This window comes from Cornus florida, unplaced genomic scaffold (genome assembly GCF_030987335.1).
Source record: "Cornus florida cultivar Cherokee Brave unplaced genomic scaffold, ASM3098733v1 CherokeeBrave_3.0.0_Hap2_Chr03, whole genome shotgun sequence".
Lineage (NCBI taxonomy): Eukaryota > Viridiplantae > Streptophyta > Magnoliopsida > Cornales > Cornaceae > Cornus > Cornus florida.
Window position 1 is genome coordinate 39,905,346 of NW_026775573.1, and position 14,650 is coordinate 39,919,995.

Sequence of the window (14,650 nt, forward strand, 5' to 3'; positions counted from 1 at the left end):
TTCGGTAAGCCCAAAGTGCATCGTTTAGTCTTAATGACCAATCCTTGCAGTCCAGTCGAACCATTTTTTCTAGGATATGCTTAATCTCCTGATTAGATACTTTAACTTGACCACTCATCTGAGGATGGTAAGGTGTGGCAACCTTATGAATGACAGAGTACTTGGAGAGGACGGATTTAAGGTAACAATTTCAGAAATGAGATCCACCGTCACTGATGATTGCTCGGGGCATACCAAAATGACTAAAAATGTTGGATTGAATGAACTGGATCATGACTTTATGATCATCAGTTTTGGTAGCCTTGGCTTCAACCCATTTGGAAACATAATCCACCGCTACAAGGATATACTCATAGCCGTAAGAAGATGGAAATGGTCCCACGAAGTCGATCCCCCACACATCAAAAATTTCAATAATGAGGATGGGAGTGAGGGGCATCATGTCTCTTCTAGACATAGATCTGAGCTTTTGGCAACACTCACAAGATTTACAGAAATTATAAGCATCCCGAAACAAGGATGGCCAATAAAATCCGCTCTGAAGGACTTTGTCAGTGGTCTTTCTGGCACTAAAGTGTCCCCCATAAGCAAGAGTGTGGCAAAAATTTAGGACATTTGTGGTTTCATTGTCAGGAACGCATCTCTGGATGATTTGATCCGGGCAGTACTTAAACAATTCCAGATCTTCCCAAAAGAAATACTTAACTTGGGAGAAGAAACGGTCTCTTTCTTGTTTTAACCAATTGGAGGGAATTTTGCCTACCACAAGGTAGTTGACAATGTCCACAAACCACGGGAGATTTGAATAGGAAATCTGAAATGGTTGCTTATCTGAAAAAGAATCCTGGATTGCAGCAAATTCAGAAGATTTTTCAATAAGTAGAGGAGAGAGATGGTTTGCGACAAAATTGTTTGTCCCCTTCTTATCCCAGATCTCAATGTCAAACTTTTAAAGTAAGAGTATCCATCGAATTAGGCAGGGTTTGGTCTCTTTTTTTGAGAGCAAATGCCTAAGAGCGGCATGATCCGAAAAAACAATAACCTTGGATCCAAGAAGATAGGAACGGAATTTATCCAAGGCATACACCACGGCCAACAATTCTTTTTCAGTGGTGGTGTAATTTAACTGAGCATCAGATATACTCTTGCTCTCATAATAGATAGCATGTGGAAGCTTGTCCATACTCTGGCCCAAAACTGCACCTAATGCATAATCGGATGCATCACACATGATCTCAAATGGAAGAGACCAATTAGGCGGTTTCATGATTGGGGTGGATGAGAGAAGAGTGCGAAGTTTCACGAAAGCTTCCATATAAGCTTCATCAAAATTGAGCGGAACATCCTTAGTAAGAAGATTACACAAGGGCCGAGAAATTTAGTTAAAGTCTTTGATAAAGCGACGATAGAAGCCGGCATGGCCAAGAAAGGAACGGATTTGACCGATAGAATTTGGAGGAGGGAGGTTGGAGATTAACTCAACTTTGGCTTTGTGAACCTCAATTCCCCATTTTGAAATGACATGTCCTAGAACAATGCCTTCTTGGACCATAAAATGGCTTTTCTCCCAACTTAGAATTAGATTTGTCTCTTTGCATCTTTGGAGTACAAGAGATAGATTGTGGAGACATGAGTCAAAAGAGGAGCCAAAGACGGAGAAATCGTCCTTGAAAACTTCCAAGAACTTTTCAACCATATCGAAAAATATGGACATCATACACCTTTGGAACGTTGCCGGTGCATTACATAGCCCAAAAGGCATGTGTCGATAGGCAAAGGTTCCAAAGGGACATGCTAAAGTTGTTTTCTCTTGATCTTGAGGGGCGATTGCCACTTGGTTATAGCCGGAATAACCGTCAAGAAAACAATAGTAGCTTTGGCTGGCTAGCTTTTCTAGGATTTAATCAATGAATGGGAGTGGAAAATAATCCTTCCTAGCAGTAGAGTTGAGTTTTTGATAGTCAATGCACACACGCCACCCGGTGGTGGTTTGTTGTGGCACAAGCTCACCCGTTGAATTTTCGACAATGGTGAGACCAGATTTTTTGGGGACAACTTGAGTGGGGCTTACCCATTTGCTATCAGAGATGGGGTAGATGATTCCCGCATCTAGCAATTTGATCACTTCTTTCATGACCACTTCCTTCATGTTAGGATTCAACCGGCGCTGGACCTCTCTAGTAGGCTTTGCGTCGTCCTCCATATGAATGCGATGCATACAAATAGAAGGGTCGATTCCTTTCAAATTAGCCACTGCCCAGCCAATAGCTTCTTTGTGCTCTTGAAGCACCGCTAAAAGGCTATTTTCTTGGTCCTTTAAAAGGTTAGAAGCAATGATGACTTGAGAGTTTTACTCGTACCAAGAAACACATATTTGAGGTGGGCCGGGAGCGGCTTTAACTCAAGTTGTGGTGGAAATTTCAAGGAAGGGACCGGAGGAGTAGTAGAGAGTTGAGGAAGTGGTTCTTTTGGTATCTTCCAAGGAGGAAAATCCATGATAGCGCCTATGTCAAGTAATGAATTTACTTCTTGGATGGCTTGGTCAATATCAAAGTTCGAGAGGTCAAAATGAGATATGCAAGTTTTCAAAGGGTCTTTGCTTAGAATGAATGGGAGAGATTCTTCAACCACCTCATCGATCATATCAATAAGGAAACAATCATCCTCTTCGGAAGGATGTTGAGTGGCATAGAAAATGTGGAGTTTGACTTGCATATTTCCAAAGGCGATATCCATCACCCCGGTTCGGCAATTAATTGAAGCGTTAGCCGTAGCTAAAAATGGCCTACCGAGGATCACCGGAACATACTTCTTTGGGTCATGGACCGGTTCCGTGTCAAGAACCATAAAGTCTACCAGGAAGTAGAATTTATCCACTTTGATAATGACATCCTCAAGAATGCCTCGTGGGTGCTTAACCGATCTATCGGCAAGTTGCAAGACCACGAAGGTTGGCTTCAGATCTCCCAACCTAAGCTGTAAGTAAACTGAATATGGAATCAAATTTACACTAGCTCCTAAGTCAAAGAGGGCCTTTTTCTATCTTGTTGTCGCCAATGACACACGAGATAGTTGGGGCGCCCGGATCCTTATACTTTGGAGGAGCAATGTGTTGAATGATTACACTCACATTTTCAGTTAATCTCACCTTCTTTGGCAAATGTTTTTTGAAGTGCGCTTTTGAGTGCACAAATCCTTGAGAAATTTTGCATAGGGAGGGATTTACTTTATAGCATCAAAGAGAGGCAAGTTGATCTTTACTTGCTTGAAAACTTCCTACATGTCTTGAATTTTACAATTCTTGTTTCCAAAATATGTCGACTCTTGGAGACGTTGAGGAAACTGAGCCTTAGGCTCATAAGAAGTCTCCACATTTGGGTTGACAAGCTTGGAATTTTCATGAGTGCTAGAATTTGGATTTCCAGGAGTGACTTTTGGATTAGAGAGAAGATTTGGATTTTTAGAAGGAAGGGTTGTTCCATCTTTCTCTCCATCAACCTTGTTGTCCACAACTCGACCACTCCTTAAGGTGGTTATTGCTTGGACTTGTTCATGAGTAGGCCCACTTGGAGGAGGGGTTTCGTCAATCACATGAATCCCTCTAGGATTCTCAAATGGTTGAGCGGGAAGCTTCCCTTTATCTCTTTGAAGGATTTGGTTCATTGAAGTGGCTATTTGCCCCACTTGATTCTCAAGTTTAGCAATAGACTGAGTATGGGAATGAACCATTTGGAGAGTGGGCTACAAAGATGACAAGAGTTGCTTATTGGATTCCATCATTTGCTTATTTAGAGATTCCATCATTTGCTTGCTTGCAGCCAAAATCTCATCAGTTGGGAACATAGGAGGTTGATTAGAGACATTGGATTATACGGAGGACGGTAGCTTGATGAGGCCTAAAATGGCCTATTTTGAAATTGAGAAGAGGGCTGATTTTGATGCCCTTGATTTTGAAATTGTGAATTTTGTGGGGCTTGTTGCCTCCACGAGAAATTCGGATGATCTCTCCATCTCGGATTGTAAGTATTGGAATATGGATTATTTTCGGGTTTTGAGAACATGTCATTGGCTTGCTCTTGATTGGGATTAGAAAATTGCTCCGGTGTGGGGCAATCTTTCGAGAGATGGAAATGACTAGTCCATGATGTACACACCGTACTAGCTAAATTTTGAGACAAGGAAGGAGATAGATGTGGTGCTATCAATTGATAGAATTTATGATCTATGGCATCCACTTGAGATGATTCTTCCATCATTGTCTTCTGTTAATAAGGGTTGGTGTTCTTTGCATTGGTTGAGGCTGGAGCCCTATGAGAATTGTGTTGCAATGAATTCTCACTCAGATTCTCTAGTAAGGTCCACGCCTCATCCGCACTTTTAGACATGAACATCCCTCCACATGAGGAGTCAACCATAAATCTATGGGTGTCGGTCAAACCAGCATAGAAAGCTTGCACCAATTGCCATTTTGGAATTAAGTGGTGTGGACATTTCCTAAGGAGGTCTTGTAGTCTTTCCCAAGTTTACTGGAGTTGTTCCCCATCGCTTTGTGAAAAGCTAAGAATAAAACGCCTCATTAGATTGGTCTTACTCACTGGATAATATTTTTTTAAGAATTCTTGTTGCAATTGAGCCCATGTAGTGATGGAATTTGCAGCAAGGGAGTTCAACCAATATTTTGCCTTATCTTTTAAGGAGAATGGGAAGAGATGCAAATGGAGAGCATTGCAAGGGAAGCCCCTCAGCTTGATGGTAGAGCATATTTCAAGGAATTCATCAAGGTGCTTATACGGGTCCTCATTTTCAAAGCCATGAAAAGATGGAAGCATTTCGATGGTGCTATATTTGATTTTATATTGAGCGGCCTCAATATTTGGCATCATTATGCAAGAGGGAGAAGCATAAGTGGTAGGGATGAAATGGTCCCTAAGAGTCATGGGAACCACATTTGGAATTTCGGCCCTATCATTATTAATTCCCTCATTTCCGACATTTCCTACATTTTTAGCCATTGTGTTAAATTCAGTTTCAAGTTCTCTTATGCTAGTAGATTCCCTAAGGTTTCTTCTAAGAGTTCATTTAAGTGAATTTATGTTAACTTGCGAGTCAAGAGTTGGTAAGGAAAGTGACCTACGGCCAAACATCAACAACACATAGCACAATCAAGACAACAATTCATCACCAACAACTCCACATACGATGTTCCTTTTCTCCTCAATTATCAAGACAGAAATGTAAATGGCCACGACAAGGACCGATGCTTGCAATTGAAAAGAAAAATAAATAGCCTCGACAAGGGCTTCACAACTTAACTATATCTAAACCAAAAACATGTAAGATATTCACAACTTTGAAACTAGAGTTTCGAAAACTTACCTGAAGTCGTCTAGACTTATAAATTTGCTAGCTTTTCTCAGCAAGCCTTGAATATCTAAAATCTCACAAACACTTAAAATGTCACAATGATCAAAACAACACAAGAAAATATTCATGAAACATAATATTGACAATCAAACCAAAGGTAATCATAAAACCTCGGTTACAAAACCGTTTGCAGTCCTCAGCAACGGAGCCAAAAATTGATTGCCGGATCGATTACAATTATAAATCAACCCTTTTGCAATAGCACAAATCATTGTAAAATAGGGCTATTGGTCGGTAAGTCGAACCACTGGGACTGCTAGTTTATGGCAACTAAGGTATCTAGAATCACTTTTAGAATGATGAAAGGGGATATAGAAGTTTATTGGTTTGTCACTACAATTATGAAGTGAAAAATGCATAAAATAGTAATGCTAAGAAGTAGAGAGGCAAAGACAATTACAAAGGGACTAGGGAAGTGAATCCGCACTAAACCCTGAACACATGTTAGATCAAGACTACATTGGGAATAGACAATATATATATGATGGTCAAGAATTATACAGCAACACATGGTTGCCTTATAATCATCAAGAAGTTCATTAAATCAAAACAAGAATGATCCATCAAAAGTTTATACATTTGAACTACCTAAACTAGGGTGTAGCATCAAACATACTATCTCAAGCAAAAGATCATTAAGCCTTTAATCAAATGATGAAGCACATGAAGTTAGGAATCAAGTATAAACCATCAAAGGGAATACCTAAGCAATGGACTATCAAGTCTCTCTATCAACATGCCATAAAAACCATTCATAATCTTATTTCCATTGTCACCATGAAAGTGCAAGCATTATGATTAATATAAGAACCATCTAAGACAAGATAATTAACTTACATAAATCATTTATAAACATTAGAATTCATTACAAGAAGTAATATGCTCTAGATTATGAAAAGACCAAAAATTATATATTATTATCCGCAAAATAGAGCCTAATCTAGTACATGATTACAAGGGGAGGCTTCATCACCTCCCTAGATGGAGGTTTAGTTACCCATTACTGCAAGGAATGAAGAGGATGAAGAAGAAGAATTCTCCATTGATGCACCTTGAGCTCTAAGAACACCCAAAACCTCTCAACCCTTTTTCTCCCTCTAGAACTTTACAAAAATGAGATATATCCCCCAAAAAAAAGCCTCCCATCCTTTATCTACCCAAAATATACTCTCTATCCACTCCATCATGAGCTCCAACCACCCTAGAGCCATTAGAACCACAGAAAATGCATAGGAGACAAGAATCAGCTTGAATTCAGGAGCAGGTGACCTGCTGTCTGCATATCGGCGGGCACCCGCGGGCGCTTGCATCATCTAAGGTAGCCATTGGCAGGAACGGTGGGCGCTCGCGGGGGTGCGGCGGGCACCCGCAGGAGCTTGGCGGGGGTCCGCGAAACTAGACAGAAAGAAGGGCCATTTGGCGGGCGCCAACGGCGCCCGCGGGGGCTTTGGCCTCAACTCCTTCAGCCATCTTCTTAACACCTTTTGATGGTGCCGCAACACTATCACGAAGTGAATGTAAGGCCATCATTTTCATACTCACGATGGCTTCAAAAACTGGATGCAACCAACAGTCCCCATCAACGGCTCATCTTTGAGTCTACAAAAGTTTGCCAAAATCATTCTTTTGATCAAAATAAGGGGAGACCATCCTGAAAGAGACAAAAAATACACAAATGAAACTAAACTATACATTATGCTCCATTAATGGACTTAACTAATGCAAGTAAGGGCGCTTGAATATGTAATATTCGGCGCTTATCACCTATCCTACTACAATCCATACAGAAATCCGATGCGTAGATATATCTTAGATAGCTCAACAATATCTAGATTAGTCCATATATGTATATATTACACACCATAGGACGCTCACTAGTCCAATAGGTCTGTCTCAGCCTAAGTAGAGATACCATGCAAATCGCACATTACATGGTCATGTGTACCTAGACCTACCAGGGAATAACACCTATGTCCAGTTATCCATCCTAGGCGATATATGCACCCTAACTGTGGTCCTGAGACTAAAGCTCATACCATGGCACCATAACTTAAATATATAAAGTCCATATACTCCTAATACAAAATATCAACCATCGGGTATAGTGGTCTGATATATGTATAACAATCCATCCAAAAACAACAGTAGGTCATTCAATTATTTTATTGACATGACACAAGTATGAGATGGACTTAACCTTTATGGTTAATCCATACCTCATTCTAGATTAGGTAGGACTTAGTATTTGAACTAATCCCTCCCTAGTTTGCCACCGTCCCATACCGGTGCATACAATCTTCCAACAACATAATTGATTAAAATAACATTAAATAATTTATCAACAGTTCTCCGAAATAGGCATCAGTATAGTTTAATACATATATAATGACATTAGGCATTCACTACAGAACCTAAAAATCATGTTCCAACCATTTAAACTGCTAAAATAAATCATAGCGTTTAAATCCTCCAAAACAGCCTATAAATTGATACAATTACAACAATTTAAGTATCAATTAAATCCAAACTAAGTATAGTTAATTATAGTTAATTCACCATACTTATAACATTGTAAAAATATGATTATATATAATTAGATCATTTATAAAAACCTTGTCAAGTTCCAGTAAGTAAAACTAACAAAATAGTGTGTAACCTACCAGTTTTTCTCTTAGGTTTTTCTTGCTCTATTCTTCAGTCCAATTATGAATTTATGTCTCCTCATAATTTTACAGGTCTACAATAGTCCCATACAACATTTAATACAGTTTAAACAGAGAACAAATATGCTGAAACAGTCAAAACGCAGCCTAAAACCATTAAAACGCAAATTTGGAGCAAGAGCAGGCTCTCACAAGTTGAGAGCCTGCTCCTACACACTGGGTGCCGGTCCCTAACATTAGGAGCCTGCTTTTATGAGCTAGGAGCTGGCTCCCTCCTTGTGGGAGCCGGCTCTTGCCTTGAGGGAGCTGGCTCCCTCTTTTCTTGGAGCCTACTCTCTCTCCTGAAGAGCCGTCTGTCCGTTCCACTTCGCCTTCCTCACCTCCGGTGATTCCCAAGGCCTCTGTAATATTTTTAATACTTGATCTAGGGTCCAATCTTATTCCCAGATTAATCCTAAACCATTGGTATACAACCATGACATGAATTGAACCCAACGTTTGAAAACAACGGCAACAGGGTTTCAGTTAGAAATTCTTAAGCAACACAGCACAGATAATTCAATGAAATTAAATACTGTTTAAGTATGCATAATTGATGTGTTATAACATTCGTTTAATCCATTTTAACATTTATTCAATCCCTGGAGTCTACCTAGGCATGCATAGAACACAGATTTACGGGAAAGAGTAAAATAGAGACTTACCTTGAGTTTCAGTTTTGAAACTCTAATCCACCATCTCTGAATGTTCTATCAATGTCCTAGACTGTTGTTCTACACCTCCGGTGCTTTGGTTCAACCCAGAAGCAACCACGTTGCTTCCTCCTTGAACTGCTTTATTAATCACCCAAGTTCACTCTCTGTTTCTCTCTGTATCTCTTTGTGTTTTTCACTACGGGAAAAGAGGTTCTGTATTCTAAAACCCTAAGTCGACATATCATATAGTATTTATAGGCTTCAAAACAATAACCCTACTCCGTGTAAAATTAGAGGCAAAACCCTAATTCTAATCCTACACCAACCTTAAGTCGGCTACGTTGAATCATAAAACCCTACCTTAAGATAAAACAAATAACAGCTTAATGCAAACCAATTTAATAATTAACCATTAATCAAATAATACATCCAATAATATAATTTAATGAAATGATCCCAATTAAATAATCCAATCAGCTAATCACGTAATATAATTAATAAAACAGTTAAGGCAACTAATTAACTAACTACAATTGAACAGTTAAAACAACCCAAATAATAAAACAATTAAACAACCAATTTAATATGCAATTAATCACATAAAAATAAAATAAAACAATAAATAAAATGCCGAGACTATCCTTTTAAAATTAGGGGTATTACAACGAGAGACTCCAATGTAACAAACCAAAAACTAAAATGATCTTGATTTTCCAAAATGCATATTTCACTCCCTTTTCCAAAATCAAAATCACCATAACAGGTCCAATCTACACATTAAATTAAAAAATCACTTAGATTAGATATTGTTAAATATATTAATAATCTAAACATGAAAAGAATTATATACTTACCAAACGAAATCATGATTTGTGGGATGACTAAGGCAATATTATCTCCTTCATATATTCTTTTGTTCTCTAAAAAAGGCCAAAAAAAAAAAAAAAATCAATTCAATTTAAAGTCAAAATTAAAAGTATGCTGATATATAGAAGAAAATAAACAAGAGACTCCAATATACAAACCAAAAACTGAAATGATCTAACGATGTGATTTTCCAAAATGCATACTTCACTCCCTTTTTGAAAATCAAAATCACCATAACAGGTCCAACCTACACTTTAAATTAAAAAAATGCTTAGATTAGATATTGTTACGTATATTAATAATCTAAACATGAAAAAAATTATATACTTACCAAACCAAATCATGATTTGTGGGATGACTAAGGCAATATTATATCCTTTATATCTTCTTTTATTCTCTAAAAAGACAAAAAAAAAAAAAAGAAAAAAAAGAAGAAAAATCAATTCAATTTAAAGTCAAATTAATAGTCTGATACTATGATACATAGTCTGATCCAGAGAAGAAAATAAACAAGAGACTCCAATATCACAAACCAAAAATTGAAATGATCTAACATTGTGATTTTCCAAAATGCATATTTCACTCCCTTTTCCAAAATCAAAATCACCATAACATGTCCAACCTACACATTAAATTAAAAAAACACTTAGATTAGATATTGTTAAGTATATCAATAATCTAAACATGAAAAAAATTATATCCTTACCTAACGAAATCATGATTTGTGGGATGACTAAGGCAATATTATCTCATTCATATCTTCTTTTGTTCTCTAAAAAAGGCAATATATATATATATATATATAAATTCAATTTAAAGTCAAAATTAAAAGTCTGATACTGTGATAGATAGTCTGATACATAAAAGAAAATAAACAAGAGACTCCAATATTACAAACCAAAAACTGAAATGATCTAACAATGTGATTTTCCAAAATGCATATTTCACTCCCTTTTCCAAAATCAAAATCACCATAACAGGTCCAACCTACACATTGAATTAAAAAAACACATAGATTACGAATTAGGATATTGTTAAGTATATTAATAATCTAAACATGAAAAAAAATATATACTTACCAAACGAAATCATGATTTGTGGGTTGACTAAGGCAATATTATCTCCTTCATTTCTTCTTTTGTTCTCAAAAAAAGGCAAAAAGTCTTATATTCTGATACATATTCTGATACATAGAAGAAAATAAACAAGAGACTCCAATATCACAAACCAAAAACTGAAATGATCTAACAATGTGATTTTCCAAAATGCATAATTCACCCCCTTTTCCAAAATCAAAATCACCATAACACGTCCAACCTACACATTAAATTAAAAAAACACTTAGATTAGATATTGTTAAGTATATTAATAATCTAAACATGAAATAAATTATATACTTACCAAAAGAAATCATGATTTGTGGGATGACTAAGGCAATATTATCTCCTCCATATCTTATTTTGTTCTCTAAAAAAGGCAAAAAGTCTGATACTCTGATACATAGAAGAAAATAAATAAGAGCCTCCAATATCACAAACTAAAAACTAAAATGATCTAACAATGTGATTTTCCAAAATGCATATTTCACTCCCTTTTTCCAAAATCAAAATCACCATAACAGGTCCAACCTATACATTAAATTAAAAAAACACTTAGATTACGGATTAGGATATTGTAAGTATATTAATAATCTAAACATGAAAAAAATTATATACTTACTAGACGAAATCATGAATTGTGGGATGACTAAGGCAATATTATCTCCTTCATATCTTCTTTTGTTTTCTAAAAAAGGCAGAAAAAAAACAAAACAATTCAATTTAAAGTCAAATTTAAGATAATAGAAGTTCAGTCAAAAGGTTCATGAATACTTACACTTAATACTCCCTTCATTCCATGAATAGACCGTACCCAATCACCAGCACAAATCAAAGCTTCCATTGTTTTTGTAGATAATGATGCATGATATGGATCAATAGTTCTACCTCTAGTACTAAAAGCAGCCTCAGAGGCAATTGTAGTGATAAGAATTGACAAAATATCAACTGCTATTTTGGATAGAATGCAAAATTTGAGATTATTGACTTTCCACCATTCAATTACATCAAGACAGTAATCTGGCTCACCATGACAAATGAAAATACCCTCTTCTAAGTATATATCCAGTTCAGATTTTAAAGGCTGAACACTCTCACTTTTTCTAACAAAAAGATCAAATTCAAGCCTTCCTTTACTTTTGAACTTAGAAGTGTGATTTGCCTCACAATCAATAGTTGAAATTGTTTGATTCATTTCTTGCTTTAAGTTGCTAGAAGTATAAGTATCCACATACTCACTAAATAGATCATATGGTGCCTTACGCACGTAGTCAATATTTCTTGATGCATCTAACTCAGAATATATTTTGGGAAAACAAAACTTAATGAGCACCATTTTGTACCTTGGATCCAAAACTGCACCTATTGCCATCAAAAGATTACATTCACCCCAATTCTTGTCAAATTTATCTTTCATTTTGTTAGCCATTGATCGCATATAAACATTTTCATCCAATGATTTTTCACTCAATGCTTCTTTTATCTTCCATACTTCGGGAAGAAACATATTGGAAGTTGGGTACAGACTTCCAGATATGGTGTTTGTCACTTCTTCGAAAACCTTTAAAAATTGACACACCTCTTCTACTCTTCTCCAATCATTTAAACTAGGCAACCATTTATAACTCAGATCTCTATCTTGATATCTTGGAAATACCTCTTTAAATTTTATTGCTACTTGCAACATAGCATAAGTTGCATCTAAAATTAACTTCCTTGAAGGCAATTGCAACATTTTCATACCTTTGAATCTCACTAAATTTAAGTAAACATACCTTTGATGCATTTAAGTACTTAACACTTTCACGAACATTTTCAATCACATTTTGGATCTCACTAATCCCATCTTGCACTATGAGGTTTAAAATATACGTACAACAACGTACATGAAATATCTTTCCGCCAAAAGATAGTTTACTTTTAATACTGAAATTATCTCTCAAAATCCTAATTGCCGCATCATTATTACTTGCATTGTCAAAAGTAACTGTTGATACTTTATTTTCAATGCCCCAATCAATTAAACATTGAAAAATAGTATCAGCTATGACAATACCAGTATGAGGAGGTGGCACATCATAAAAATTTAAGACCCTTTTATGTAACTTCCATTCAGAATCAATAAAGTGTCTTGTAAGACACATATACCCAATTTGCTGACCAGATTTCTAGAAATCAGATGTGATACTGATCTTGTTAACACTTTTAAATGTTGTTTTCAACCCTTTTTTTTTTTTTTTTTTTTTTTTTTTTTTTTTTCATAAACTGCCACATAATCATTCTTTGCAGTTGTACGCGATATCTTTTGATAATGCGGGGTGGTAGTTTTCATGAACCGGTTGAAAATTCATGCTCCATCATGTTAAATGGATATTCATGTACTAATATCATGTGGGTAGCAGCTTCTCTAACCTTTTCATGATCATACTTGAAATTTGCAATATTTGTTTCACTTCCAACGACTCATTTTCCTACATTAAGAACATTTTGTTTTTTTACCAACGACATTACATCGTGGACACTTGTTTAAGTGCCTAATAAGATGAGTTGTAGGACCCCTGCCTTAGTAGCGAGCCTTGCCTTACATATCATGCATTATACCTTTTTAGTGCCATATTTATCTGTTACTATCTCAAATTCATTCCAGACATGAGATGTTTTCTTTCTTTTATTTGTTTGAAATGGATTTTCTTTGACATCAATGACTTCATTAACCACATCATCAATTGGTCTTTTGTCATCTTCGTTTTTACTATCCATTTCTATACTCTCTGAATCTGACATAGCTATATATGAAGAAAAAAGTAAAAATAAAGTAGAGTGAAAGCTAATTGATTGATGCAACAAGTGAAAACTTTCAGATACCATCATTGTAATTATAATAAATCAATGATTTCATGCTCCATCATTGTAATTATAATAAATCAATGCTAAACTTAATTTTAAAGCCTTTTAAGCATATAATATAATTGCTAGTTCAATCATTAAAGCACAAACTTGTGCCCAGTCTTCTATTGCAACCCAGCTACACCACTCAATGTACATGTCAAAAGCAAATCCACACCACTCAATGCACATGTCAAAAGCAAATCCAACATTTGCATTAATAGTTTTTTAATTTGGCAATGCGAGTAATTCTCATTTACTTTTCTTTCTCATTAGGCTTTTCTCTCTCTAACATCTCACTCAATTATTTGCATTAGACGCACATTCTCTCTCTCTCAGTATGCAAACCCTCAGTCTCTTATTACTCTTAGTCTGTCACTCTTTCACCATCTGCATCCTTTTCCGTCTAAATCATCTTGTGTGGTCAAATTAATAAAACGTTAATTTCAGGCAATTTTTTTTTATTTTTTATTTTTTATTTTATTTTGTGTGTTTTGTACCGAAAACATTTTGGGAAAAATTGATGGGGTGCGGAAATCCTAATTTTTTTTATAACTTTATATATATATATATATATATATATATAAAACCAAATTCTAAAAAAAATTCAAATTTTTTTATTTCTTTTCTTTTACTTTAACAAAAAGAATCAATCAGAAAAGAAAAAACGAATCAATCAGAAAAGAAAAGAAATAAAAAAATTTGAATTTTTTTTAGAATTTGGTTATATATATATATATATATATATATATATATATATATAATCATGTAAATGAAGGAAAGGATTCAAGATATGCTTATGAGAGTGCTAAGGTTTACAAAGCAAAGACTAAGGCATTTCATGACAAGCATATCTTTTGTAAGACTTTTGAGCCTGGGAAGAAGGTTTGGTTGTTTAATACATGATTGGAAAGGGCCATACATGGTTATTTCTGTAACACCTTATGGTACAATAGAGATACAAGATTGAAAGACTGGACAACTGTCCAAGGTAAATGGACAGAGACTTAAACCCTAC

The 14,650-nt window shown here is 35.7% G+C and overlaps 1 protein-coding gene across 3 annotated transcripts; it reads right to left on the minus strand.

Annotated features, from left to right (window-relative positions):
• Positions 1-8,535: 8,535 nt before the first annotated feature.
• On the minus strand, positions 8,536-14,281 carry LOC132300334 (zinc finger BED domain-containing protein RICESLEEPER 2-like). Of its 3 annotated transcripts, XM_059797361.1 has the most exons (9): positions 11,525-14,281; positions 11,369-11,434; positions 11,051-11,277; positions 10,729-10,966; positions 10,183-10,636; positions 9,981-10,046; positions 9,808-9,901; positions 9,637-9,702; positions 8,536-9,552 (listed from the first exon to the last, which is right to left on the minus strand). In XM_059797361.1, exons 1-2 carry the CDS (start codon positions 12,530-12,532, stop codon positions 11,396-11,398), a joined length of 1,047 nt encoding a protein of 348 aa, XP_059653344.1. In that variant the 5' UTR covers positions 12,533-14,281; the 3' UTR covers positions 8,536-9,552; positions 9,637-9,702; positions 9,808-9,901; positions 9,981-10,046; positions 10,183-10,636; positions 10,729-10,966; positions 11,051-11,277; positions 11,369-11,395. The 3 variants fall into 3 exon arrangements, with proteins under 3 accessions (XP_059653344.1, XP_059653343.1, XP_059653342.1); XM_059797360.1 differs by having other exon boundaries at positions 9,808-9,896; positions 9,981-10,636; XM_059797359.1 differs by having other exon boundaries at positions 9,981-10,636.
• Positions 14,282-14,650: the final 369 nt, after the last annotated feature.

Excerpts from the sequence above, each read along its gene's own strand:
- LOC132300334 (XM_059797361.1), bottom strand. The coding sequence starts at position 12,532 with ATGCATCAAAGGTATGTTTACTTAAATTTAGTGAGATTCAAAGGTATG. Across the intron at positions 11,435-11,524 it reads GAATGAAGGGAGTATTAAGT|AAAACAAAAGAAGATATGAA; the intron begins GTAAGTATTCAT and ends TGCCTTTTTTAG.